Genomic DNA, 26,089 nt, shown 5'->3' on the forward strand with positions numbered 1-26,089 from the left:
CACGCGTGGCAAGAGTCGGTGGGATGTTACCACCTGCATATTTGTATCAACGATCGATGTCGCTGTTGGGTGACGAACTGCCCCTCCCTCCTCCAAGTGCACTCGAATGCTTCACCGTCCACCAGCACCCTCCGCAAAACTTCCAAACGGATAAGCAACAACGCTTGGCGAGAGGGTTTTTGTGCACATTTTGCACAACCGACTTGAAAATGAAAACACTAAGGTGCGATTAATGGCTCAGTGTATGTGTGTGCGATGCAACAGAGCAATGCGAAAAGCGAAAACATTGTTTCGAACTAGCAAGAAACATAAAAATGAGAGTTTAGCGTTCGTTGCCGTTGTTTGAAACATACCGGAGTAGATGTGTATGGGTATGTGTCACTCCCTGTTATTGTGCTTCGTTAGCACTGCTAATTTTATTTTTATTGAGGAAAAATTGATCGATACAACTAGAGAAATCACAAGTCTTCAAGTTAAAATCCAATATCATGATAATTATCACAAATCGACTATCAAACACTACAAAAGTCTTTAAATCGAGTTCGACAAGTTCCAATGATTAATATTTTCTACATCCTACACCAGGGGTCTCCAAACTAAGGCCCTCAATAGCCGGTAATGCGGCACGCGACGAGTTGGTAGAGGTTAAAATAAATAGTTTATTTAGTTTACTAATTAATCAAAAAAAAAAAATTACTTCTGAAAGACGAAAATTAAGATTTCATACAAGAAAGCTGTAGACATTTGATATATTCAGTAAGTATTTTCTATTCAAATCATGATTTGAACAAACACAACATCACAACAACACTCATGCTAAAGGTAACGTCAAAATGGCCCTCAACAATGTTATTTGTGAAGCAATGTGGCCCGAGAAACTGAAAAGTTTGGAGGCCCCTGTCCTACACCATAAAACAGAATTCGGTTACATCTTTCCATTTACAATATTGTTAGTTCCAACTTCTGCACTGAACTCGCAATACATCAGTAAACATCACAGAGATATATCCTATCCAGCTACGAATTCTAGTCATTTCACTGTTTTCTTCAAAGTCCTCGTGTTCGGATAGCTTAGTCGGATATCTTAGGATTACACACAATCAAGTTAATCATTCTAGGAATTTCACAGATTTCTTCTAAGTCCTGGTGCTCGGCTATCTTAGTAGGCTATCTTTTTTTGTTTGTTTATTCTGGAGGAACGTTAGATGTATTAGGATTACATACAATCAAGTTAGGCATTCTAGGCATTTCACTTTTTATAGGTCCTCTAGCATTGTTCGGAATTCTGAAATTAGCAGGTTATTTGACAATAAATATGTTAGCAATATAGCAGAACAAAAATTATACCCAAACTTATAGCTTTCTCGCAAATCCCCATCTCAAGATTCGCACATGCTTCTTGGTTCCTGATTTTGAATGGAAATCGCAAACCATCGATAAACATTTTTGGGATCAACTTAATAATTTTGGTTACTTTATAAATGTCTGTAAGGTCCTCATGGCAGGAACTAAGGCATCATCAGACATTGCGTTGCAGAGATCCAATGCAGCACGAAATGATCTAACAAAAATCAAAGTAGATAACTCCGTAGCTTGCTTCATTCAAAAATCACAAAAAATGACCTTTTTTCTGCTTCCGATGAACTGATAAGCTTCCGGGACTTGCACATACACGATTGCAGCACGTTTCCGCATTGCCCGGCTTGCTTATCAAAATTCGCACTGTTCGCCGTTTGCTTGGTTGCCCTCTCTCGTGCTCAATGCACACATCCCGCGCCTCCCTTCCTTACACTCATCGACGATTCGTCCCGCAAGTCAAGTCAGCACATTTCATCCCTCCATTGCCGTTTTTCTTTTCCACGCTGGAATTTGAAAACACTGTACTACTACACCACGCATCGCCACGCAGCAACAGCACAACACAACCACACATACTAGAGAGCACCACCGGAGGGGCTGCTTTTCCCATCCCACACACAAAGAGACACACACCGCTGCACGGCTCTATTGGAATGTCGCCGTGTTCGCGCGCACAGTGTATGTTTAGGTTTGCCTTTTTTTGCGTGCGCGAGCCAAAGGTTTCTTCCCCTTCCTCGAGAAGAATTGGAAGATGGGGCCAATATAAATACCAGGCCGGGCGGGCAGATGATAGCAGAGCTGTAATGGTGCAGCATAAACGACTTCGATCACACACCAACAACCGATCGGACAACAACAAAAAAAACACATCGGAGAGAGTTCGCCACAGTGCGTCGTGGGTTTCTGGTGGGGCATCATCTCCACCGGCGGGACACGCATACATGTGGAGAAGGTGTGTGCAAAAAAAAAATCCAAAAACGGGGACAACATACTTCGAGGCTTGATTGTAATTTCCCCCTTTTCTTTACTCGCTCTCACCGGCAAATCTCGCGACGTTCTCGCGCCGAGATCGAGTCTGATTTCTTTTGTTTCATCTTCCAATCTGGGGAGGGATTATTGTGGTGGTGTGTGAAACTCGAGAGACAAGTCTTCTTTTGCACAACAACGTCATTTGAAAGGCTATGCGCGCAGCAAGCTCTGGACGATAACTCTTTGGAGCATCAAACCTTCTCGATGCGATGTTGCTATTTAAAAACAACAAAAAAATCCCTTTTCTCAGAGATTTTGAAGCCTCACTAACACGCGCGCATGATTGTGTCTCTTTCTCTCTGTGTCCCATAGTGAAGGCCCATGCAGAATCGAGGGCCTAAAATGGGAGCCACAATGCATGACACATGACATCAACAGGAGTCCTACAGTGTACCTCCCTGGTACGGCTGAAGCCAAGAGAGATCAAAGCAGCACACGGAGGATGAGAGAAATGGAATGTATTTAGACAAGAAAAAAAGCAAACACACGCACCATTTCTCTCTCTCTCTCTCTCTCTCTCTCTTTCTCTTTCTCTTTCTCTTTACATTAAACAAAACCTCCCATCGCTGCAGCGAGCGTTTCGCGATCTTGTAACGCGATCGCGCACGCGAATGTATGCGTCAATCTTCAATCATTGTCATGCTCTCGCTCTCTCTCCCTCTCGTTGACTCTCTTTCTTTCTCACACATACACACATAGACGTGGCATTGCAAATGCACGATGATTCCGGCAGTGCTGGTGACGGATGACGCCATCGGCCACCGTTGAACAACCTCTGCCTTAATCCGCCGATTGGTTGGCCAAGAGCATGGACATGAAAAATACACACACACTCAGACAGACACAGCTGGCTTGCTTCCACGTTTTCGGCGGGTCAAGTGCTGTCCTCTGCTTCTACACGCTTCTCTTTATCAAACCCCCTTTTCCCATCCAACGAGACCACGCATTGTTTATAGTGGACACAACATTCCACTAGTGTGTTTTTTTTCTCTTCTGTTTCTAAATTTCCAGCACTCCGGTGCTGGTGAACGGTGGAGAGCATTATCACTACGCAAGTAATTCGTCTTGAGTAGAAAATGCAGCTGGCACACCAACTAAAGGTGTTGGACGCTATCACCAAGAGCATCTTATCTAAGCAATGAGAGGTTCTTTTTTATTTACCAAATGAGACTCAATATAGGATTAAAAGTTTTCTCCCAGTTTGCACCGCATTCATTAATTTTGTTTTCAAATTAAATAACACGGTGAGAAAAGAAAAAGGAAAATCACACCTTATCTCTCTGCAGTGTGAAATTTGGATTTCCATTTCATCTAGCAAAGAAAAAATAATTGAAAGCAATAAGCATTAGATAATGTTTTATTTACGAGTTGAGAGCTAGCTTTCCACAGCTTAAATATAGCTTTTGAGCTACCGGAAGCAGGTAAGCTTTGTGGTGTAGTCGACAGCGTGTGTGTTTAAAGTTAACGCTACTAGACCTGACCTGGGTTCTAAACTAGAACGATGATATGATAATTTCACAAATTGATTTTGGAGGCAGTTTTCCCAGCGATAGAAAATTAATGGAGAAAATCAAGCAATCAACTATACGTGTAAAAACCTCTTATCGTAAGGAGCACCAATATGAAACGAAGAGAAATCCGTCTTGAATCTGCTACACACTCGGGTATATCTGGGTTTATTACCGGATGTAGATAAGCTTCTCAAACTGCTGCAAACATTCATTACTGAAATGCCGATACCCCCGGCCCCATACACACTTGATGTGAAATATTGCACTTATAACTGACCATGGTAACATTACAACTGCACACGAAGCGTAACGGACAGAGATACACAGGCGTGTAACGGACTGTGTAATATGCAAACGCTCGGTGGTGTTTCCCTCCCCCTCCTATTTCCCATCTACCCTTGCTTGCCTAGATGTCATACAGATTAATAGAAGAATTGTGTCTGAATGACTAACGAGAGACGATTTTCAGATAGATGGGCACGACGACGTCGTCGTCGGCGATGGTGTGTTGAAATCTGTTGGGGAGAATTAAACGCTCCACATCCCAACGCGATCGTGTCACCGTTGACAATGTGTGTAACCCGCGGCTCCATCTTGGAAGATGATTATGTCACTTGGCTTGGTGTCGCCGGCAACGGCGTATCCAATTGCCCCCGTTTAGATGATGAGCAGTGCTTAACGTTTTTTTCCTTTTATCTGATACTAAGAACCATGCTGCTGGATATTCCGTTGTTTAGTATTGGGTGAAGTGGGGTTTTAAACATCTTCCCTTTGTTATTTGCTTATTTATTTGCTCTTCCCAGAGTTACATTTTATTATGCTTTTTTTGTTTCGCATGTTTTGTGCCTGCTTGGAATTTTATATCTCCTCGAGGTCTGAATCCAAGTACAAGGCATTATGACTCATATAGAAATTCGTGGAAGACATAATCTCTTTATAAACATCTGCTTTAAGAGAATAATGGTAGTGAGATTATTAACATCTAAAATTGATTTAAAAATAGTAATTATTTATTATTTAGCGCACCAAGGCATATTCATACTGTAGGTTGTGTATGAAACACAAATATTCTATGGAAACTCTTAGTATGCCTGATGTTCTAACTTTTGTTACTATGGTGCCAAGATTTCAGAAATGTCCTCAAGATTGAGGTTGAATATCCCAACATTGCACACAACAAAACTGGAACATTGCAGCATTTAGTCATTAGCTTAAGGTCTACTGCATTCTGTTAGGTCCCTTTTTTACACTCCGGAAAAAAATGAAATCGATCGACTCCCTCGCCACCTTTTAATATAACACACACACGCACAGAGTAATTGATGCGAGATATTTGACCCATAATGAACCTCATTTGAAGCGGAAGGAAGCGAGCATAAAATATCCCTCCACTATACACCTCAGGGCGTTCTCGCCCACCCCCTCTATCGTCTCTTTATATTGCTTTCCCTTTTTGCGATAGGGAACCGTGCACAGACCTCGGTCGGCGAACTGGGTGTGGTTGAGAGATAATGGCATGTGCTGCTGCTGCTGCTGCTGCCGTTGTGCGATGTTTTCCCAGAAGCAAACGTCCATCGTCCTACATCGATACCCTCACACACACCTAACGAACTTCCCTTTTCCACGTGGTTGGCGAGGGCCACCTGCTTTTCCACCCTCTTCAACCACTGAACCATGGCAAAGTTGGAAATGGGGCACCCGCACTATCTAGCCCACCATTTGTCACTCCAGGAGAATGGCCCGTTTTTCGGCTATTACTGGTGCCTGCATTTTTTTGTTTGTTTTTGGTTTGGTTTGCACGAGAGGGGGGTTAGAGAGTGGGTGTCCAATGGCTCAATATATATATTCGGACGGTTCGATGGGCACCTGTGCTAGGCGTTAGGGCCAAAATTAGGCTCACGGCGGTGCCATACGTTACGATGGACGCACACGCACCCGTAGGTTGCCAGGCAAGGTTACTCTTTGCGTCTAGAATCCGACGGCAGATATTGGAGATTGGAGAATCGAAACTTTTGATCCAATTCTCTATGTAGAGAGAGAAGGAAAGACGAACGGGTCAGTAGTTACTTGCTTTTACAGTAACAAAAGGGAAATTAATGTGAAACAATCGTTTCAATTCCAATGCAAATTGATATCAAAGCGTACTCATACTGTTCGTACACCTTCATGCATTGCTGACACCTTCGTCACTGCTAGTGCAAAGTATTAGCACCACATTATGGTGTCCTTTGGCGTGCTTGAGCGATGGCGTGAGCTTGTACAAAACAAGAAATATATGCTTCCAGGGGACCTTGGTGTTATTGCTGGCTGTATTTCAATCAGTGCTGCCTGGCATGATTCATCATCTGGCCGCAAGCTTCAATCAATTCCTTCATTAAATGCACCCACCCCCAGTGTCTCCAATGCATACGGGCGACAGTATAGCGGAGTACAATATGACACCACAATAGAATGAGGAAGAGAAACTTAGACCTCCGCACATCAACACACATCAGCACACATCGAAGTGTCGATTGTGACCTTATTTTGCATTCCTTTTTTGCTGGGTCGGTTGCTTACAGGTCGGGTTAGGGTAAGAGAGTGAGTGTGGACAAAGAGGGGCTGGCAGTTTCTTTGTGCCTTGCCGCTCAAGCCGCTGGGCGACGGGCACACTACACTGGTGACGGTGGTGTACGGCTGGAGAGGAACTTTAAAAACAATAACATAACTCATTTGCCGACACACTGCCGACGAATGGTGAGCACAGTAAGGGGCACCCCACACACGTGTGATTGGCATTGGAGGAGTGTTGAAACTGACCACGCGTTCCAACGTTCTAGATCGGAATGATAAGGAGAAGCTTATAGCCCTTCCCCAGACACTTACAGCTTGGGGCTCCAATTATTAATGCAATTATATAGTTCCAAATGGTTCCAAACAATGAGATAAACGTTGTGTCATATAATGTTCAACAAATGTCTTCAATTACTGTTTATTCCATCAAAGTTACAGCCTCTTTTGGTGCTTTTGGAAAAGCTGCAAGCTTCGCTTAAAGACGTCAGCTGTTTGGAGCCCGAACAAGGTGCGACAAACTACTTGCCCCCTTCGTTTTTTATTACCATATTGCTAATTAATCTTCCATGTAACTTCCAGCAGCCACTGTAAGCTTGCCTTTTCCACCCTACGTACCCTTTTCCAACACTTCAGACACACAATCGATTAACACACCATGCACAAGGCAAGCAGAAGCGCAAGCACAGCGCGCTCATATTGCCACTCTGCTCTATCACTCCCTTGCTCTCTTTTTCTCTCTCTCCCAGCCTCTATCGTCCGAGGGATCGTGTTCGGTGATGCATTTGTTTAACGTTTGCTCACGTTTTGCGCGGAATCACCAGTCCGCGAAATGGACCGTTCGTCGTCAGGCGTACACACAACTTGCGTCTTCTTCTCAGCTCAGCGAAATGTCGCCACGCACACGTACGTTCTTGGGGGAGCCCACATCGCGATCAACAGCGCAGTGTAAGATCAGAACGAATCAGAGCCTCGCGGAAAGGATGTGTCGCTGTAACGCGAATCGGTTGCTGATGCTTTTCCTGTGCCAAAAGACAAGACAAGAATCTGATGACTCAGGCAAACAACAGGCACCGGCGGCAGTGATCGAATGTTTAATTCACAGCGAAAAAATTGGCTTGTTTGCACAAAACAATAACAGCAGATCGTACACCGGGGGTTGGGTGCCATTGAACACATACTACCGAATAAATATTTGCACTTGCACCAACTTCCTCCTTTCCGGTGCGGGCAATTCCAGAGCACACAATGAAGAATTGTGGATTTTTCATCGGCATAGAATGGCACCCTCGTGCACATTTTGGTGAGTGCATTGTACCCAGAATTTTCAGGCATTTTCTTGTCATTATGAAACAGTTTTTAGGCACGTTTTCCCCTTGTTTTAAAATGGAAATAAAGACTACATGTAAGTCCAATTGCATTTTACACTTTTTGGCGAACAATTCTTTTAAAATATGCACAAGTATTAAATATTATGCACCAAACGTGGGAGTTATTGTATTCTCTCGAAAGAATAGATATCGTTTTCGAACTAAATAAACGCTTCAAATGAAATGTTGTAGTAATTTTCCAATAAATTTACACAAACAACCAGGAAAAATAATTGTGCAATATGTAAAATCAGATTTTTATTTCCTGAAAATGGAGTTTATCCAATAACCTATCGTTTGAAAACATTTCATTTTCACTCAGCCTCTAATTGCAGAGCAACTGAAGTGTGCTTTCCACATGAAAGCTTCAATCCATTAGGTAGGAAAAAATAGGTTAAGAATACAGCAGCAGGCACATTAAAACCCTTTCCTGTAATGTACAGGCACACCAAACAACGTGAAGTCATAATCCTAGGGGAATTTTTATTTGCTTTTCGAACTTTCCAGCAAACATGGCACAAATCGCCTCAAACTGAGCGGATGATCTCAGAGACAGAGTGAAACGGTGAGGCCACTACTACTACACACATGAAATCTTTACATTATATCATCATTCTTGAATTGTTCACCTTTTTGTTGTGAAGAAGAAAAAAAAGAAAAAAAAAAGTGCGTGATGGAAGCTGAGCGATAGTGCGCGCGATCCGATTTGGTGGTCATTTTTTTATTGACATAAAACGCTGGTGCTTTTTTGCGGTCAACCGATCTTGACACAGCGATTAGTGTGACTCATAGCGTGATGGTGGATTGGCTCTTTCCGCAAAAGAAACACACACAGCTCGAATCAATACACATTTTTGAATTGTTGTTTTTTTAGAGAGGCTTTAAACTCCCCTTGCAAGAGCTTTCGAGATTTTGAAGAATTTGCCATACCGGGTAAGAGGTTAATCCACTCTGATGCTTTGCAACACACTTTACCCTCGGATGACTCGTTTTGAGCCCCCATGTTACTCACATTTTAGTTGCGTAAGAGGCGTAAGAATGTAAAATTAAACAGAAACAAGGTGTGATAACTACGCACACCAACGGTGAGTGAGCGAACGCACCATCGTCATCATTACTATCGCCATCAGAAAGTTCAGATTTTAATCGCTCCCGATAGGGGAATCGTTACGAAACGGTCCGAGCAGGCCACTCTGCGGGGCTGTGTTGATGGTGGCCTTATCGGTGGCGATTGTAACGGACAATGGTTGTTTGTGGATTTGGAGGGAGGTGCGTGGTGAAAAAAAAACTATAACAAGCAATGCGTAAAGGTTTTACATAAGGTTATATCTTATCGTGTACTGCGTCGAGTGAGCGAGCGCCTGCACAATGCCTATTTGTCGATTGATCAACATCAATTTCACAAGTTTACCATTTCGTGACGCCGTTTGAGGTTTTTTTGTGTTTGCAACTACTACAGAGTATAGGGACAATACAACTTTGAATTTATTAGAAGAGTAGAGAAGTTGTAGATGGGTTTCAATTGAAGATCGGAACATCTTACAATATATTGAATAGAGCACAGCTCAGACATTAAGTTCTGAGAACTTATGAAAATCAACGAGTTTTTGGGTCTTCGAGATTCATCTATGTGCAAAAGTCTTCAAAAAGGAATTTGAACAGAAAGGATATTGATTTCAATCTTAATACAATAGATGTTCAGGACATGTATAGCTCCTTTACTCTGGAACTCGCAGAGATTTAAAGCTCTTAGAACATCGAGACAAGTTTGCCGACGTATGCAGAACTTGGTAGTTGATGAACCGGTGAAATTTTGCTAGAAACGAATGGAATTTTTCAAAGTTTTCATACACATTCAAAGACAATCTGGAACCTAAATATTAATCCCTGGATCATATTTAAGAGGGTGTCAAAGCAATTCTTGTGCGTGTTAAAGCAATTCTAGGTACTTGCGCATTTAAAGAGTACCTGAGACCTCAAGATCATTGTCTGGATCTTAATCCAAGGTCTAGAATTGGTTCTTATCAATGTGCGAATTCGGTTCCATGTATATGAAAGAACAATGGCGTAATTCTGATACAGTAGATGTTCAGGACATTAAGATCTCCACCATCCTTAGTTGACTCTGGCCATTTCGGGACATCTAAACATATTTGACGAAGATTCCAAAATGCCCAAATGAAGATCTCTTCTTCGACACGTTATTACAATGACACTAGTAGATACCATGTACTAGTAGATATACAAGCTCCCAGTGACTTTGCTCGTTGTCTTAAATGGAGAAATTGATGGAATTGAAATGCTGATCTTATCATCCTAAATAACTACTACACTATTAGCAACAATAAAGTAGAAATACATCTAAGTGAGAAAATTGCTTTTGTGCTAAAGTGCCTTAAAGCTGAAGAGGGCCAATGGCCAAAGTCCAAAAGAATGTTAGCAGAGGGACGGGATAGGACATCAATAGCAATACAAACAAACACAACATGTACCTTTCAGGCGGTCCAGCGTTGGATGACAGATTGTTCTCCATGAAGCCTGCGCTCGCGGAAGACGCACCAATCCACACGGATTTCGCACGGATTGTATGGGCCCTTACGGGGTATGTTGACTCCCTTAATCTCACTCGCTTCCTCTGTTTCTCTCGGTTTAATCTCTTATTTCCGGTGTTGTATTGCTTTGGTTTTGTCAGCTCCTTTGGGGAAGAAGTTCGTGTTCCTTCCCTTCCTGACAAAAACACTCCCACCGAAAGGGCGGGGTGAAAGAGCTGGCTGGGGCGGCTACCCTACCCAAGCGTACTCATGCGTCGTTTCGCGCGCGACACACACTCCCCGCCACTTCCACACATTCACGCACTGTTCCTCCCCGTCCGTCACTGTGTGGCATTCGCTGGCAACACTGGTTGGAACGGGAGGGGAAACAAAACCACCCCCTGCTTCATATGCGGGCGGTAGTCACTCATTCACGCACTTTACTGTACTGTACGATTTGCTCATAGACACACAAACACTCACACAAACACCTGGATACCTGCAACAATTGGGAGGACACAAGAGAAATATTAGGATTACGCGTACTTGGGTAAGAAATTAACATTAAAAACACATTGATCTTCCATGTGTTCGTGCTTCTCTTTTTGTCACTTCCGATCGCTCTTCCTGCTGCCACTTTTGACAGTCACTGTCACACAGACCGGTGCACAAATACACATTCGAGGGAAGTTCGTCTCCATCATAGGAAGAAGAGGCGACAGCACACACACCCTCTCGAGCGCCTACTTCGATCTGCACACAAATACACACGAAGAACACTCAGCCACGATCGGTGGTCGTCGGGGGGCTGTCTAATTTCACCTCCAGGGGCCACAGCTACTTTCGATTTCTCACCAGCACCATTCGACAGATTTCCATCTTAATCACATTTAATTTTTCACACTCACCGAGAGGGGGCGGTGGGGCATGGATTTTTCCCCTGGGAGAAAGAAGAAAAGGGAGGGTGAAAAACAAATACGCCTTTTCACTATCAGCACACACACACACATACGGACACATACAGTTTTAAGCGAAAACGTACAACATAACACAACAATTTTGTTTTAATGGAAAACGTTGGCTCTGATGAGGTGGTGAAAAAGTGGGTGAAGAAAAGGAGGGGGTGAGGTTGTATCACTTTCCATTGCGTTCGGGTGTGGTGGGGGGAGAGGCAGAGAAAAACGTTTGCCTCGCAGCACGCACGCACGCACTTTTCCAGCTTCGTTTCCCTCAAAGCCTCTCTCTCTCCATCTCTCTGTCTGTCTGCCTGCCTCTCTTGATGTTGTTGCAAATATGCGGCGCACAAAACCAACCCCCCGTCCCTTCTTCTCTTACCATCTACGGCTTTGAATTTGCACCCGATTGGCACCAAACCACTCCCTCCTCCCTCCCACCGGGTGATGGGAGTTCAAACTCATATGCACACAATTGCCCGGCTGATGCTCTGGGCCTGCAAAAAGGAGGTGAAGACCCACAGATGACCCTGGGCGGTGGTGGGGTGTGTGTTTGTGTGTGTGTGTGCGTGGTATTATTTCTTTTCACCGAGGAGATGTAGTTTTTTTTCGGTGTGTGCAGTTTTTTTACGCTGTTGTTGCGCTTTATCTCAAGCCTACTACTAGACTTTCACCTTTGGCGTCATCAGCATTATCATCGTCATCGTCGTCGTTGTGTCTTGGGCGGCGGTATGATAGTGGATTCGGACCCAAGCGGACAAGGGAAAGAGAGAGAGAGAGAGAGAGAGAGAGAGATTGCGGGGAAAGACGCAGACAAGCAGGAACAGAGATTAGAAGAAGCAATTATTTTCACAAATGGTCGACGACGATGACCTCTCCGCTGCTGCTGATGATGACCGGTTGATCCGAACCGAGGGGCCATCTAATCTAATTTAATGTTTTTTAACTCCCGCGTGCCCACCCCACCCCGCGCTTCAAGGTTTCTAATACACTATCAATCGAAAAGGAGAGACGGCTCGAGCGGTGGGGGGAAGGGGCTATTAATTGCCACCCGTGCTGCTCTTCCGTCCCACTCATACCACTCAAGCTCACCCCCACCCACTTCATTTCACCACAGCGCGCGATCACTGTGATGACGTCTGATGAATGCTTTTTTTGTATAATTTTAACCACCAAAAAACCCTCTTACGGTGGTCGGTGAAGGTGTTATTAATTATTTTTGCTTTGGAAGCAACTTTTCCAAAAACAAAACAGGAAAAAAAAGTTAATATACGCAACAACCAACCAGAGGCGTCGGTCACCAGTGGTGGTGAAAATTATGTGTGAATGAAAGCGTTTGCATTTGCATTTGCAGGTGAAGTAGAGATTATCGCATTTGCGTCGGTTTAATATTAATAATCTGCCCATAATAACGCACTCAGCGCTGCTGCTGCTAAAGGTGTTCGCTTTAAGTGGGTCTTTTTGTAGCTCTATATGCATGTTTAGTGAGGTATTAGGGCGAGAAATTGTTTCATGGAGATTTATTTGCTTATTATAAAGGGACAAAGGGAAAGAGGTGTATCCATAAAAATGGACTTAAAAGAATTTAAGTAATTATCTTAATGAAGAAGTCGTTTGAAATGCTTCAGTGCTAAAAATCGTTTAGAAGATTATCAAAATACTGAATTTAAAGAGTCGCCACCGTCGGGACAGAAGATATAAAGGTACAATTAACACATCCAATGTGATGATTTCCTCGTGGTACCGCGGTAAGTGTCAAGTATAGTACGGTCTAAGCAGTGAGATCGAATCCTGGTGTGTGTGTGAGTAGCGGTACCAATTCCAAATGAAAAACTTTTACAGAATACATGAGAGGCTTTCCATCATTGAACAATGCAAATAGAGCCATTTGGTGCAATAGGTTAGGTATAACAAAGATTTTAGATATTTGTTTTTCTTCAACAAAATCAACATTTCTAAAATACTTTTTAATGATTTCAACAACTCCAAATGACAGTGAAATAAAAATACATTTATGTACATCCTTCCGGACCCTTTTTTCGATTTCTTTAAAGCTTATGAGACATATTAAATCTTCGCAATTGGTTACATCCAAACCCTCACACATAACATAACAGCTCAAGGCTGGTGTAATGAAGTGTCTGTACTCTGCTGTAAAGCAGACATTTTCTATCGGCCTATTCTTTCTATCTGTTTGTTCCCGCTCGTTTTAACTGTAAAACCGTAATCTTTCTCGCACAAAATATGTTCAACCATTTAGCCCACATATGCATATTTTAAGACAATTGCTTAGGGCACAGTTTCCTTTTCCACATCCCAACCGCCACCCGCTGCGGAGGCAAGGGATCGTGTTCTGGGTGGCACGGCATGGCTGCAGCATATGTATCTCGAGGCTTTTTTCCCCTGGGGTCCCGGGGTGCTAAATTCGTATCCAATTTGCATACACGATCTTTGTCGTGCTAGGGCCGGAAGGAACGCACACAGCGGTGTGTGTATGTGTGTGGCATGTCTTTCCAGTGTGTCGTGCTTGCTGTGCGTGCTGTGCAGTCATAGTGTGAGCAGAAACATTATTTAAAGGCTACACAAACGATCGTTCGCAAACAACTACAAAAAATATTTAAAAAAAACACGAGAAGCTACTATTTTGCTTTCCACGTCAAGGACAAGTCTCACAAACGATTGAGATTCAATTAGAAAGATTAAAGATCGTGCGAAAAAATGCACAAACAGCACAACAAAACGGCTACCATATGCACCACACTCACACAAACACACATACAGACAAACAGACGGTGCATAACAAAGTCCACCAGTTCGGTCCAGCAGTCGCTTTATAGCCCTTTTTGTGCTTGCTTGCTGGTGTGCGCCACGAGGAAGGAAGGGCTCAAAGCCGCAGAATAGAACTGCGCGCTAGATTGTGCAGCAACCGTGCTACACACACAGCCAAACATGGGCCTTTACGCAAAACAAACACAACGACACAAAACTATGGAGAGGAACAGGGAAACATGGACATGATCGGCGGGTTGTTTTAAATGTAATAAAAAAGAAGAATTAACCGTAGTAGCATAAAATACCAAATACGATCCGCGAATCAGACAAAGAGAAGCAATAAATGTGTGATTTTTTATGTGTTAATAGTTTGGTCTTTTTTTCAATGCATGGTGGAAGCTGTAAATATTAGGTCATATAAAAAGAAAAAAAGAACACCACCAAGCACCCCGCGAGATAATGCCGAGCGCGTTTGAGGGCTGATAAAACGCACACAGTGAATCATTCCCCATGCATCGGTTGCTTCGGTTTGTTTGCATTAAATTATGTTCTGTTCGAAGTTTTGTGAATTGTTATAATGTGTTTATATTGATCTCTTTTTATAATTATGGTTATGTTTTCCATTTAAGTAAATTCATGTAGCCACAATAGAATAATTTAAAAACAGTCGTGCAATAATTACAAATAATCAATTTTTTATGTATCTTCATCATTCGATTCTTCGCTAAATTTAAATTTTTGTAATAATTTTATCATTGTAGATTTTCAAAGGTTTTGATTCGTCCAATTGAAGGAAAAAACAGATTTAAATATGCTTTAGTTTATCAGTCGTCTCAAAGAATACAAGTTTAAAAAAGTAGCTAAACATATTAAAATTGCTGTAACTATCCTTGAAGCACCAAGAGTCTTTCAGCATGCATTATAAGTACAATTCATATGAATGTTGCACTCTTCTCAATGTCCCAAAGATAAAATCTTACTGAAATTACCGAAATGTTGCATAACAAAAAATTAAAAGTAAAAAAACCTTAATTAAAATACGTATATCAGATTAGTCAAAACCAAACAAAAACCTACGATCAAATGAAGACCAATCGATGCTACAATGCGATGGCGACAATAATACGTAATTTGATGTCAGTAAGTCAAACCATCAGTCAACCCAAGTATAGTAAGTAATTGAACTTAAACTTAACAAATTAACCGATCGTGATTTAACGTTAAAGTGATTTTAATCGATCAAACATTGAACTGAAAAACCTTTTGCGTCGAACGAGTGTTTCGCTATTGGTTGGCAGGAAGTTTGTCTTTCCACCGATCCGCGCGCAAGTACGATGATCTAAACATTTCTGAAACATAAACCAGCAGCCACAGCCAGGCCAGGCCAGCCAGCATTACGCGCTGGTTGGAATCTTAAACTCATCACGCAGATGGAAGCAGCAGCAACAAAAAAAACATACAATCATCACACATCAATGAGAACATCGTGTGACCGTGTGCTAGTGTGAGATTGTGTGGGTGAGTTCACTACACTAAGCTCGACACACACACACATTACCCTTCCGAAGCTGGGAAGATGTGGTGGTGAGCGGTGGTGGTAGTAGTAAAAACCACTCCATCCACTTTCGCCAGCGGGGATTAGTGTGTAAACCCCTCTAACAAGCATCATAAACGCAGTTTGATCGATTCATGATCGAAATCGGTTGCCAAAATGTCAAACACCCCTACGGTGCAGATCGGAACGGGACAGGGGACACGGTTTCTCCAATTCCAACTGTCTCCATGTATTGCGTACACGGGCGCGTGCGTGTGTGTGTGTGTGTTGATAGCTCCACACAAGGGCGGCCTGCTGACGATGATGATGATGATGATGATGGTCAACAGTACTCGACAGAACGCGCGCACACACAACCAAACCGCGTTGGTGGCGTTGGAGAGTAAATGTGTGAGAGAGTGAGAGAGATGCTAAACCATGTAGCATAAGCTAAAACAGAGCAACAAATACCAGCAGCAGCATTCCCACACGTCTTATCCCACACACTCAAGGAAACAAACAACCACACACACACACACACACCACAGCGATGCGCACATGAAACTCCACAATAGATGGCGGTTAATACACTGCACGCATACAGACACACACAACGCAGCAACGCAACGTTTCCATCGTCATGGGACATCACACGCTCGCGCGCTCGCTCTCTTTCTCGCTTTCACGCTTGCGCTAAATGTCTCGCTCACGCTCCCACACAAGGCGACGAAATCCAAGCTGCTGCTGCTGCTGCTGCTTTCTACGCTACCGATCACGGGGAGACATTTTGATTGCAGTGTTTTTTTTGTAATAACCTGTCTCTCCTTTTATCTTTCATTAACCACTGGAAGACACGCTTTTCGTGTCACAAAAGGTTTTTGTTATATTTCGAGCACAGAATCCAACCCCGTTCAAGCAAACCCAATGCTCCAATGAAGCTACTAACACACACACAGTCACACATTCACACACCTACGAAAGGGCACTCAGAGGCACGTGAGAACAGATTTCACCTTTCGTCGCCCGTGCGCAGTGTCCTGCAACTACTTTCTTGTTCTTTAACACACTCCTCTTTCCCCCTACCACACCACACAAACTACCCTACCCTTCTTTTTCCCCTGCCAGCCTTACCCTACCACAAAAAAACGCAAAAAAACGGGGCTTATTAAATTGTATAAAACTCAGCCAAGCTCTTCTCATCCTATCACACACACTCCATGTTTTCTCACGCACTGCTGCTCCAGCCAACCGTGTGTGAGAAGAAGTGCGATCCTCACGCCGTTCTACTCACGCCTCACTTGGGCCGATGAGCGAGAGACGATCGCCACCGCCACACACACACACACACACACACACCCACCACCAGCTCTCTTCCACAACCCTTTCCATGGGGGATGGTGAAGAAGATCGCGCAATTATGATCGAACGTAGATTGGTCTCTGAACTTTTGCGTTTAAAATTGCTTCCATCAAAGTAGAGAGAGAGAGATGGAAAGCAATGCAAGCAAACAAAACACACATGTAGGGAAAAGAGGTTTGTATCAACATTTTCACTCGTTACTCTTTAAATCCTACAAGGAAAGTTAATAAGAGGGGGGAATAAATAAATTAAAAAAAACTTTCTTCACCGTCTCCAACTGGCACACACACAGATACATCAACGCACAAAGAATGGAGCCACCACTACACCACCACCACACATCATCCATCAGCACAGTACGAGCAACTTGAAAGCACTTTCGTAAACACCTTTTTTTATTTGCTAATAAATTAATTGACCATAAATTTTTAATTTTGTCAAATTAGTGAAATAGATGGAATTTTAATTCACTATTTTTAAGCTGGATGCACTTTTCGCAAACATCTCTCTCTCTCTCGCTCTCTCCAGCCAGCAGTAGCAGGACAGACACACAGGGCAGGCACAGACAGCATCGACCGACACACACACACAGGCACACACACCACGGATTGCTTGGATTGGGTTGGTAGGCGTTGCCTTCTTACAGTCGCCGCCGGAATTCACGGTTTTCACGACGAATTGCAGTACGCACACCACGATACACACACGACGTCTGCTGCTTCCTGCGGGCCTGCCCCGCCGAAACACGCACACACAGCACGGATGAATGAAAGGGGTAAACGAAGGGAGCGGGAGGGGGTGAAGAACATGCTACGCTACCACGTTCATCATTCATTTGGGGCATACAATACAACACACAAATAAAAAATAAAACACCGCTTACGGAGAAACTATAAACACACACCTACACACACACACACACACACACAGTTACAGACTTGAGGGACTTTAGGGGGAAAACCGTTTTTCCAGCTTCTCGTTTACCTTCCCGTTTTTTCACCCCACAAGCAACTTTATGGACACAGCTAACACACCAACAAATCGTTTCACACGCACGCAACACGCACACGCCCAACCACGGGGCCACGGAGAACGGAAACGGGATGATGTCAATATTATAAAAGAAACCTTTATACCTTCGCCTCTATCTTTACTCACACAGAAACACATACACACACACACACAAACACGATTGGGGGATATGTGTAAACCAACGAGCACAACGACAGCAGGCACGCACGCACGCACAAATTGTGTGTATTGGGTGAACAATAGGGGAACAAACAACTGAAACTCGGCGGCAGGGCTGGTGCACGCACGGCTGCGATGCATTCGATCGCAACTCGCTTCGCTCACTGTGTCTGCTTGGTTGTCTCTATGTGTGTACCGTAGAAGATGTGCGTGAAGCAGCCCACTAACAGCGACAATGTGTACACGTCCTACCCGCTCGCGTGGTGCAGGGAAAATAACGGCGAGAAAAAGACAGCACCAGCGCCGGGCCCGATTCCGTCGTGCGCTCCCTGGGTGCTTCTTCTTCTTCTGGTTGGGTTTGCTTTTGCACAAGTCGCTTGCTATGCTACACAGGGAGTGAGAGCGAGAAAGAGAGTGTGAGAGAGAAACTGATGGGCAGATGTCGATGGGTTGGTGTTGGTGAACGCCGTCCGATGCCATGATTGGACAGGTTTCGTTAAATACCCAAGCAGCGAAATTGCTTCACTTGAAGAAGATTTACTTTTCAAAGCGAAGATTGTTGATTTCTGTGCCGTGGAGGGTTGTAAAAATTAAATTAAAGTTTTGGCTTTTTTCTATTGCCAAACAGGTGCTATAAATAACAAATTTGGACAATAATTTATGAAAATAAAATGTAATCTTTTAAATAAACTTTTAAATTTGACAGTTCTTTGAACAAATTGTACTAATTTGACACATCAATTGTCAAATGTCAAATAATTTCCCTTTTGACCGAATGTTAAAAACCATTTCAAAAGGTTTGAATTCAGTCAGAATCAAATCAAATAATTAAATAAGTGATTAGAACCACCCCCAACTAGCAAAATTACACAAACATTAGTGATATTTAGGCTGGAAATCACGAGATTCGACTTACGCGGTATTTTGCGGCCGTTTTCAGTCCCCATTTACCTTGGGGATCACCTGTGCATGGAATTTACAACGCAAACTGACGATACAATTGAACATTTATTGTTTAATCAACTGGAACCCGCGTGCTCGAAAAGGGATCTTTTAATAGGATAAGAACCTCACAATAATCCTTCAGCAAGCGCAACGCAAAACAAAATCCCCGGGATTTTTTTAAAATTTCAAGCTTTGCTCCCCTTACAATCATTTCCCATCGCAAGTCTTGCGAGTAATCTTTCGCCCTATCCAATCGTACTCCTGGCTATTGTCTAGCTCGGAATCCTCCGAGCTGTTGTCCGAGTCGGAATCATCCTCATCGTACGAGCCCATGCCCGGCAGTATCCCGATAACCCGCATGGCCAGATTCGGGCTCTTCTTTGCAATGCTCGTTGTGCTGGTTGGGCTGGACGTTTCCTTTTCTTCCGGTGCTCCCACACCGTTGGTTGTGGCCGGTGCCGGTGCTGGCAGCTTCTCGGCCGGCTCTTCCTTCGGTTCGTTGTCCGGTTTCGCCTTTCGCTTGCGCACCACGCCGGCTAGAATTTGCTTCTGGCTGAGCCGTGCGCTGCTGATCGGTGCTTTGGCGGGTTTCGGTTTCGACACTTGCTGCTGTATTTGCTGAAAATTGAGCGCGAATCTTATGTTACACTCGAAACTAGGAAATTAAATTATAGCATTGTTGCTCTGCTTTACCTCGTCTAACCGTTTCTCCTGCAGCGTGGCAACCTTGGCCCGAAACTCGTTCAGCTCTTTCTGTTCCTCCAGGTGGGCCTGCCGTTCCGCCTGCATTCGATTTTTGTCCACCAAATCTAGAAACTCCACCTCATCGTCGTCTAACCCTTTGATCATGTTCTCTGTAAAAGGAAAAAAATGGATATTCGTTCAAATTGCAGCCCCAATCTCCAATGCTAAACGTGACTTACTGAGTTTGTGCGCTTCCTCGAACTCGCTGTCCTTCTTTTGTTTCTGCTCCTGCAGCCTTTCGTAAAGTGACCGCGGGTCATACTCATCCTCGGGAGCCTCTGCCGAATTTGGGGGGAATGGTGCCAAATGAAAATGTAATCCGAACAATCATCCACCACCAACCACAACACATACCTTCGGGCTGATCGGCTGTCCTAACCTTTTCCCATTCCTCTTGCCGTTTACGACGTGCTTCGGCCAGCTCCGTCTCGGTCACGAATCCACTCGCCATGGTAGAATGCAGGACAGAAGAAAGGTTTTAGGCGAAAAAAACGGTGGAATAAAGCAGCACTAAATCCGGAGCAGCAGAGGGAAAGATGGACAGCAATCGATCGATTTGTTTATGTTTATCCCCAAGCAGCGGATGACGGGACCCGGATTGACAGACGAAAACGTCATATGAAGCGTTCCGTCAAACGTCACCAAATCTGCTACTTGGGGCATAAATGTAAACAAACTGAATAAGTTGCTTATCTTTCTACTGCAGGTTCTAGCTTCTGCGGTGAAAATGTATTTTTTATGAGGGGAAATGTTATCTTTCATCAATCGGAAAGATTCCTATTGTTACATTCAACACAACATTAGAAAACCATTCACGTTTAAACGAACGGTTACGTGGTTGACAAGCCGAGAACGGCATTCCATACCTGTCAGTCAGTGTCGGCTTCAGCCAAAGAGAAAGTTGTTTTGCAAGCCCAGAGCTAGCAAGCCGATTGGCCATTCTCCGCCCAAGTCGCGCTCACAGCACAGCCCATTCCACGCTGGCAACATATTAAGGCGGAAGTATCTGTGGCCGTAGAAAAACGGGCACCATTGTGTTGCCATCAAACAAACCATGCTCTTCAAGTGAACGTGAACAACGTGGTTTGCCAGACATTTGCGCTTCGTAGTTTGAACCACTTTCTGCTCAGCGATGGGTGGTCCGGTGGGTGAGGTGAGTGTATCCCAGCAGTACGTGGCACCAATTGAAACCAAACATTAGCGAAAGTCACCAGCAACGTGATCCGGTCAAGGTCAAGCGAATAACTTCCCGGTTCACTGGCCATCATGTTGTGACTGGGTGCTCTTACTGTTATCTAAACAATGCCAGTTATCTCTAAACAATGCGTCTCATACGTATTTATGTGTCTGTGTGTGTGTCTGTTTTCTCTCTTACCCTTCCCTTTTTTTAGGAGGAACTGTCCTTGTACGATCCGGCACTGCTGCTCAGCCTAAACTTCTTCGATTCGCCCGCTAACTTTAACCCGCGCATCTCGGCGGCCGCACCGGGCGAAGTTTGGCTGAAGGTGCGACCCCTGCAAACTGGCGATTTCCATCGCGGCTTCCTGCAAATTCTGTCCCAGTTGACGAAAGTGGGCGATGTTTCGCTTACACAATTTCTTAGTAAGTGAAAGGGGGAACAACAGCAGCAGCAGCAGCAACTGTTGTTTCGTGATCATGACATTAAACTGTTTTGCTTCCTTCCTGCCTTTCCCCTTTTTTGCACAGATCGCTTTGCACAAATGCGTGCCAGCGGCGACTACTACGTAACGGTGATTGTCGACACGCGGTACGACAAAATCATCGGCAGTGCGACGCTGGTGCTGGAGCGGAAGTTTATACACGGCTGTGCAACCCGGGGCCGCCTCGAGGATGTCGTTGTGGACGATACGTACCGTGGCAAGCAGCTGGGGAAATTGTAATTGCGCTTATACATGGCACACGGCGGAAACCTTGCAATGATTAATTTGTATCTTATTTTCCATTTCAAATCCACAGAATTGTGGTCACGGTCAGCCTGCTGGCCAAGGAGCTCGGCTGCTACAAGATGTCGCTGGACTGCAAGGATAAGCTCATACCTTTCTACAAATCGATCGGCTACACGCTGGAACCGGGCAATGCCAACACGATGAACATCCGGTACGAGGCGACCACGCGAAGCATCGGGCGCAATGCAGCGGGCGCGGGCAACCAGCCCGAAGACACGGAACCATCCTGACAATTAGCCGCCAGTGCTGCTACCCCAAGTAAATCCAAGCTCTAGATTGCACCTGGTCGCGCTTTAGTTAAACATGGTTGTGTGTTTGCTTTGTCTGCACGTTGCCCGACAGGGTGTGACATGTTTTGCTTTTGTACTTGCAATTGGATTTACTTTCGTACGGAGGGGAAGCTTATCGCTTGCTTGCTTGCTTGATTTAGCGCAAGGTTTTGTTACATTCTTTAAAAAAGCATTTTAAAGAAACGTTATTAAAACGCTTTGCGCTGAGCAGCAAGTGCCCCTCGTAGCAGCATCTGGTACGTAACACGGATTTGTTTTTTTAAATTTTTTTTTTATCGTCTCATTTTATGTATTCTTTTCGGTGCTTGGGTTTCTGGGTAGTCAAATAAAAAAAAGCTTTAAAAGCTGATTTACACTTATAATTATGTTAGCCTTTACATTGAAGGGAAATGTGTCCAATTTGTCGGTTGTTTGGCTCTCTGAAACTGAAATCATACCAGTCGTGGAATTGATTCTGAACCCATATCGATCCACGATCCATTTACGAACCTAAAACCGGTCCTTGGACCGATCACAAGCCTTTACCGGTCGTAGAACAGATCATTGGAACTGATATTGAACCTATATCTGCCGTCAAAACAATCTCGAACCCATACCATTCATATAAGAACCAGTCCTATAATTGAAACCGAACCCATACTGATCCTGGAACTGTTAACAAACCCATACCGGTACTGGAACTGATCGAACAGATCAAGATTTCATACATGTCCTGGAACGGATACTGAACTCATGCCTGTCTTGGAACCAATAACGTACCCATACCGGCCTTGGAACTGATACTGAATCCACATCGCTACTGTAACAGTCCTCGATTTTATTCCTTCTTGAAATTGTGTATGGTTCCTACTCCGGCTCCAAGCGTGAATCTGTTTCGGTCCTGGTATCGGTCCTGGAATCCAGTACCGATCCATTTACTGATTCCATAAATCTTCTTCTTCTTAGAGGAACCATATGGAATTATTATTATGGAAAATACATTATCGTTACAATTGGTCAGGAAGCTCGCCAGATAATTAACTAAAGATGTTATTTTTTAGAGATTTTGTTTAAATCGAATCGAACTGTTATACGAGTTATACAGAAGAGAGAGATAATTTTCATAACAAGCACAATTCTTTTAAAACAAATCAACATATACATGGGCGATTTAAAAATATTTCTTTTACCTTTTTTGCCTGTAAAAGTATGAAAAAAGAGAGAAAAAAATCGTTTTTAAATCGATTCACTTTTGCAACCTTTCACAAACTGTCCGAAACACACTGCGCTATCAAAACAGTAGCAAATTTGTTACTTGGGCGGTAGTTGCACAATGTCAACTTGACAGCACGCAGCCTATCTCGCTCTATCAACCGTACAGCATATTGTTCTGCTTGCTCCGACATACGGGCCAGTTCGCCTTGACTGCAACGAAAACAATTCCTCGCGCCCGCATCTTACCCCTTCCCATTATTCGTCTCTTCCATCATTCAACACAGCCATCCATTCCGTCATTGTGTTGATTGCTCCACTCACAACAGAGTAAAAGTCATCATCGCGCCGTGGTGCAGCGGAGCAAACGATAAATTTGGTGTGTTTCCCCCAGCAAGTGCACCAGCAAATTTCCTCCGTGCACTGGTCGCACGGCTCTGTGAAGTACAAATTCAGGTTGTCCCGCTCGCCATGATACTGCAGAATCATCTCGAGCACGGCGTGCGCGTTAAAGTGGGCCAGCACTTCGGAACGGTTCGATACGTGGGCGAGGTAAGCAACAATCCATCCCCCCTGTGCAGTGTGTGAAGCAACACACGAAAAGTCTGCAGATGTGAACAAGTTTCCGTTTTTCTCGGTCCATTTTCACCCCAACACAGGTGCCAAACACGGAAGGCGAATGGATTGGCATCGAATGGGACGATCCGGAGCGGGGTAAACACTCGGGCTCGGTCAACGGGGTGCAGTACTTCCAGACGAGGTAGCGTATGGGGCGACGGTGGTGGTGACTCATCGACGTCACCATACTGTAGCCATCGACCCGTAACCATTGGTGACGGGTTGATCAAGCGTAAACATTTGCGACGGTGAACTTGATACAGCGTTTGTTTTTCTCATCCATCTCCCTTATATGGCTCTGGGGTTTTTTTTAATGGTCAGATCTCCCAAGGCAGGCTCGATGATCCGCAGCGAGAAGCTCGCCAAATTCCAAACGCTCGAGCAAGCCATCACGGAGAAGTACATCAGCACGGAGGACACGCTGCGGCTCGACTCGGAGATGATCCGGGCGGTGCAGAAGCAACTCCATGCACCGCTGTTCGAGATCGTCGGCATGGAGAAGGTGGGCGGTAAGCAGAGCAATCTGCAGCAGCTGGTTGACGTCTCGGTGCGCTACTGTCCGGTGAATGCGGCCGGCGATCTGAGCAGCTTCGTCAACCTGCAGATGCTGGACGTGTCGTCGACGCTCCTGTGGAATTGGACCGTCGTGGCGAGCATTGCCGAGCAGATACCGACCCTGCAGGAACTAAATCTATCGTGAGTGAAGGAAGCCTTAGTCGTGTAGTGCAATATTAACGAAATTTCGATTGCGATCTGCCCGCAGGAACAACCGGTTTGTCGATCCGTACGAGGAGCAGATCAGCATGTTGGCGCAGAAGTTTCAAAACATTCGCAAAATCATTCTCCGCAGCTGTGCGCTTGGATCGTGGAGTGAGGTCGTACGGCTGGCCCGCATGTGGCCCGCGATCGAATACCTTTCGCTCGAGCAGAACGACATCGGGTACGTCGAGGACGAGGCACCGTACATTGTAGCGCTCAGCCGGCTGAAGCATCTGGACCTGCAGAACAACTCGGTGTGTGACGTCGAGTCGGTACGCAATTTGGGCAAATTGCCCGCCCTCGAGGAGCTGCTGCTGAACGGGAACGGTATCCGGGAGGTGCGCTTCTCCGAGGACTGTCCGCACAACGAGAAGGTGGACCTGTTCCGGCAGCTGCGCACGATCTATCTGCGGGAAAATCCGCTTCAGGACCAGTGCAGCACGTTCAACGAGCTCGATAAGCTGGCCCGCCTCGAGCACGTCACGCTCGATCCCGATCCGTCCGTCAGCTACGAGGAGACTGTGGCCCGCATCGTCGGCTCAATCGCTGGGCTGCGCATGTTCAACCGGTCCACGATCAGCGAAAAGCTGGGCCGCGACTCCGAGTGCGACATGTGGAAGCTGTACGCGAACCAGTGGGCGGAGGTGCGCAACGATGCGCAGCGGCTGAAGGCGTTCTTTAAATCGCACCGCATGTATCCGCGCGTGATGGAGCGTAAGTGATTTTGGATGTTCCTTTCCCTTTTTATCAACAACCACCGGAAACAATCGATTCACCATTTTTGTTGTTGTTTTACCTTTCAGGGCTGGGCAGTCCGGAGCAGTTTCTACCCGACACGCGCAAGGTCACGAACATGATCCATCTGCAGCTGCTGAACGAAACGACGGCCGAGCGGCGGGACAAGAAGGTGCCGAAGCGCATCAACCTGCACACGCTGCAGAATCTGATCGTGAAGCTGTTCGGGCTGCCGGACAGTACGTCTTCGCTGCGGCTGTACCTGCTCGACCGGAAGCGGAAGGTGCGCATACCGCTCGAAAACCATGGCAAAAGTTTGGACTTTTACTCGGTGGAGGACAACGATACGATCGTGTTTGAGTAGGTTGTCGAATCTGTGTTGTTCTCTCGTGGCGTCGCTGCCGCTGCAAGCACTCCTTTCTGATAGTCTGTTTTTGATGTACCGTCTTTTTTTACACATATATGTTATCTTTGCTCGTCACGTTTAAATGCTGTTAAACACACTCACTCACCCAAATTGCGTCCTGCGGTCGTTTGGCAGGATGCGTTTACCGTTTTTAACGTAAAAAGGAAACGGTTCTTCTATTCAAACAGCCCTTTTTTTATTTAACTCTAATAAAAATGCGCGCACACACACAGCTGCTTATTCAGTGTGATGTGTAAGTTATGTTTAAAAAAGGA

General features: G+C 44.8%; 4 protein-coding genes across 11 annotated transcripts in view; 2 read left to right on the forward strand and 2 right to left on the reverse strand.

The window, feature by feature from the left end:
* The window catches only part of LOC120900703, an 82,018-nt gene extending 63,581 nt beyond the window's left edge, over positions 1 to 18,437 (reverse strand). For 2 of the 8 annotated variants that reach the window (XM_040308072.1, XM_040308073.1), the window contains exons 1-2: positions 18,105 to 18,434; positions 10,312 to 10,849 (exon numbers count right to left, since the gene is read on the reverse strand). Coding sequence is in view for 7 of the 8 variants with exons in the window: in XM_040308073.1 (XP_040164007.1) it covers positions 10,312 to 10,352 (41 nt within the window). In the remaining variant the exon portion in view is untranslated. Of the gene's footprint in view, positions 1 to 10,311; positions 10,850 to 11,205; positions 11,228 to 11,258; positions 11,282 to 17,952; positions 18,067 to 18,104 lie in introns of those variants that run through there. The other 6 variants (XM_040308068.1, XM_040308066.1, XM_040308065.1 and 3 more) reach the window with 6 other exon arrangements.
* Positions 18,438 to 19,148: 711 nt separating this feature from the next.
* LOC120900706 (PSME3-interacting protein) lies at positions 19,149 to 20,438 on the reverse strand. Its single transcript, XM_040308076.1, has 4 exons — positions 20,203 to 20,438; positions 20,028 to 20,126; positions 19,798 to 19,958; positions 19,149 to 19,722 (listed from the first exon to the last, which is right to left on the reverse strand). Exons 1-4 carry the CDS (start codon positions 20,297 to 20,299, stop codon positions 19,312 to 19,314), a joined length of 768 nt encoding a protein of 255 aa, XP_040164010.1. The 5' UTR covers positions 20,300 to 20,438; the 3' UTR covers positions 19,149 to 19,311.
* Positions 20,439 to 20,561: 123 nt separating this feature from the next.
* LOC120900707 (probable glucosamine 6-phosphate N-acetyltransferase) lies at positions 20,562 to 22,467 on the forward strand. The gene is made up of 4 exons (XM_040308077.1): positions 20,562 to 21,001; positions 21,240 to 21,450; positions 21,556 to 21,745; positions 21,826 to 22,467. Exons 1-4 carry the CDS (start codon positions 20,981 to 20,983, stop codon positions 22,043 to 22,045), a joined length of 642 nt encoding a protein of 213 aa, XP_040164011.1. The 5' UTR covers positions 20,562 to 20,980; the 3' UTR covers positions 22,046 to 22,467.
* Positions 22,468 to 23,561: 1,094 nt separating this feature from the next.
* On the forward strand, positions 23,562 to 26,089 carry LOC120900704 (tubulin-specific chaperone E). Its single transcript, XM_040308074.1, has 5 exons — positions 23,562 to 23,848; positions 23,956 to 24,056; positions 24,236 to 24,610; positions 24,678 to 25,387; positions 25,477 to 26,089. Exons 1-5 carry the CDS (start codon positions 23,768 to 23,770, stop codon positions 25,770 to 25,772), a joined length of 1,563 nt encoding a protein of 520 aa, XP_040164008.1. The 5' UTR covers positions 23,562 to 23,767; the 3' UTR covers positions 25,773 to 26,089.

The sequence above is a fragment of the Anopheles arabiensis genome, chromosome 3 (assembly GCF_016920715.1).
Source record: "Anopheles arabiensis isolate DONGOLA chromosome 3, AaraD3, whole genome shotgun sequence".
NCBI lineage: Eukaryota > Metazoa > Arthropoda > Insecta > Diptera > Culicidae > Anopheles > Anopheles arabiensis.

Excerpts from the sequence above, each read along its gene's own strand:
- LOC120900706 (XM_040308076.1), bottom strand. The coding sequence starts at position 20,299 with ATGGCGAGTGGATTCGTGACCGAGACGGAGCTGGCCGAAGCACGTCGT. Across the intron at positions 20,127-20,202 it reads GACAGCCGATCAGCCCGAAG|AGGCTCCCGAGGATGAGTAT; the intron begins GTATGTGTTGTG and ends CAAATTCGGCAG. Across the intron at positions 19,723-19,797 it reads AGGAGAAACGGTTAGACGAG|CAAATACAGCAGCAAGTGTC; the intron begins GTAAAGCAGAGC and ends CTCAATTTTCAG.
- LOC120900707 (XM_040308077.1), top strand. The coding sequence starts at position 20,981 with ATGGGTGGTCCGGTGGGTGAG. Across the intron at positions 21,002-21,239 it reads TGGGTGGTCCGGTGGGTGAG|GAGGAACTGTCCTTGTACGA; the intron begins GTGAGTGTATCC and ends CCCTTTTTTTAG. Across the intron at positions 21,451-21,555 it reads TTCGCTTACACAATTTCTTA|ATCGCTTTGCACAAATGCGT; the intron begins GTAAGTGAAAGG and ends TTTTTTGCACAG.
- LOC120900704 (XM_040308074.1), top strand. The coding sequence starts at position 23,768 with ATGATACTGCAGAATCATCTCGAGCACGGCGTGCGCGTTAAAGTGGGC. Across the intron at positions 23,849-23,955 it reads CGGTTCGATACGTGGGCGAG|GTGCCAAACACGGAAGGCGA; the intron begins GTAAGCAACAAT and ends ACCCCAACACAG. Across the intron at positions 24,057-24,235 it reads GTGCAGTACTTCCAGACGAG|ATCTCCCAAGGCAGGCTCGA; the intron begins GTAGCGTATGGG and ends TTTAATGGTCAG.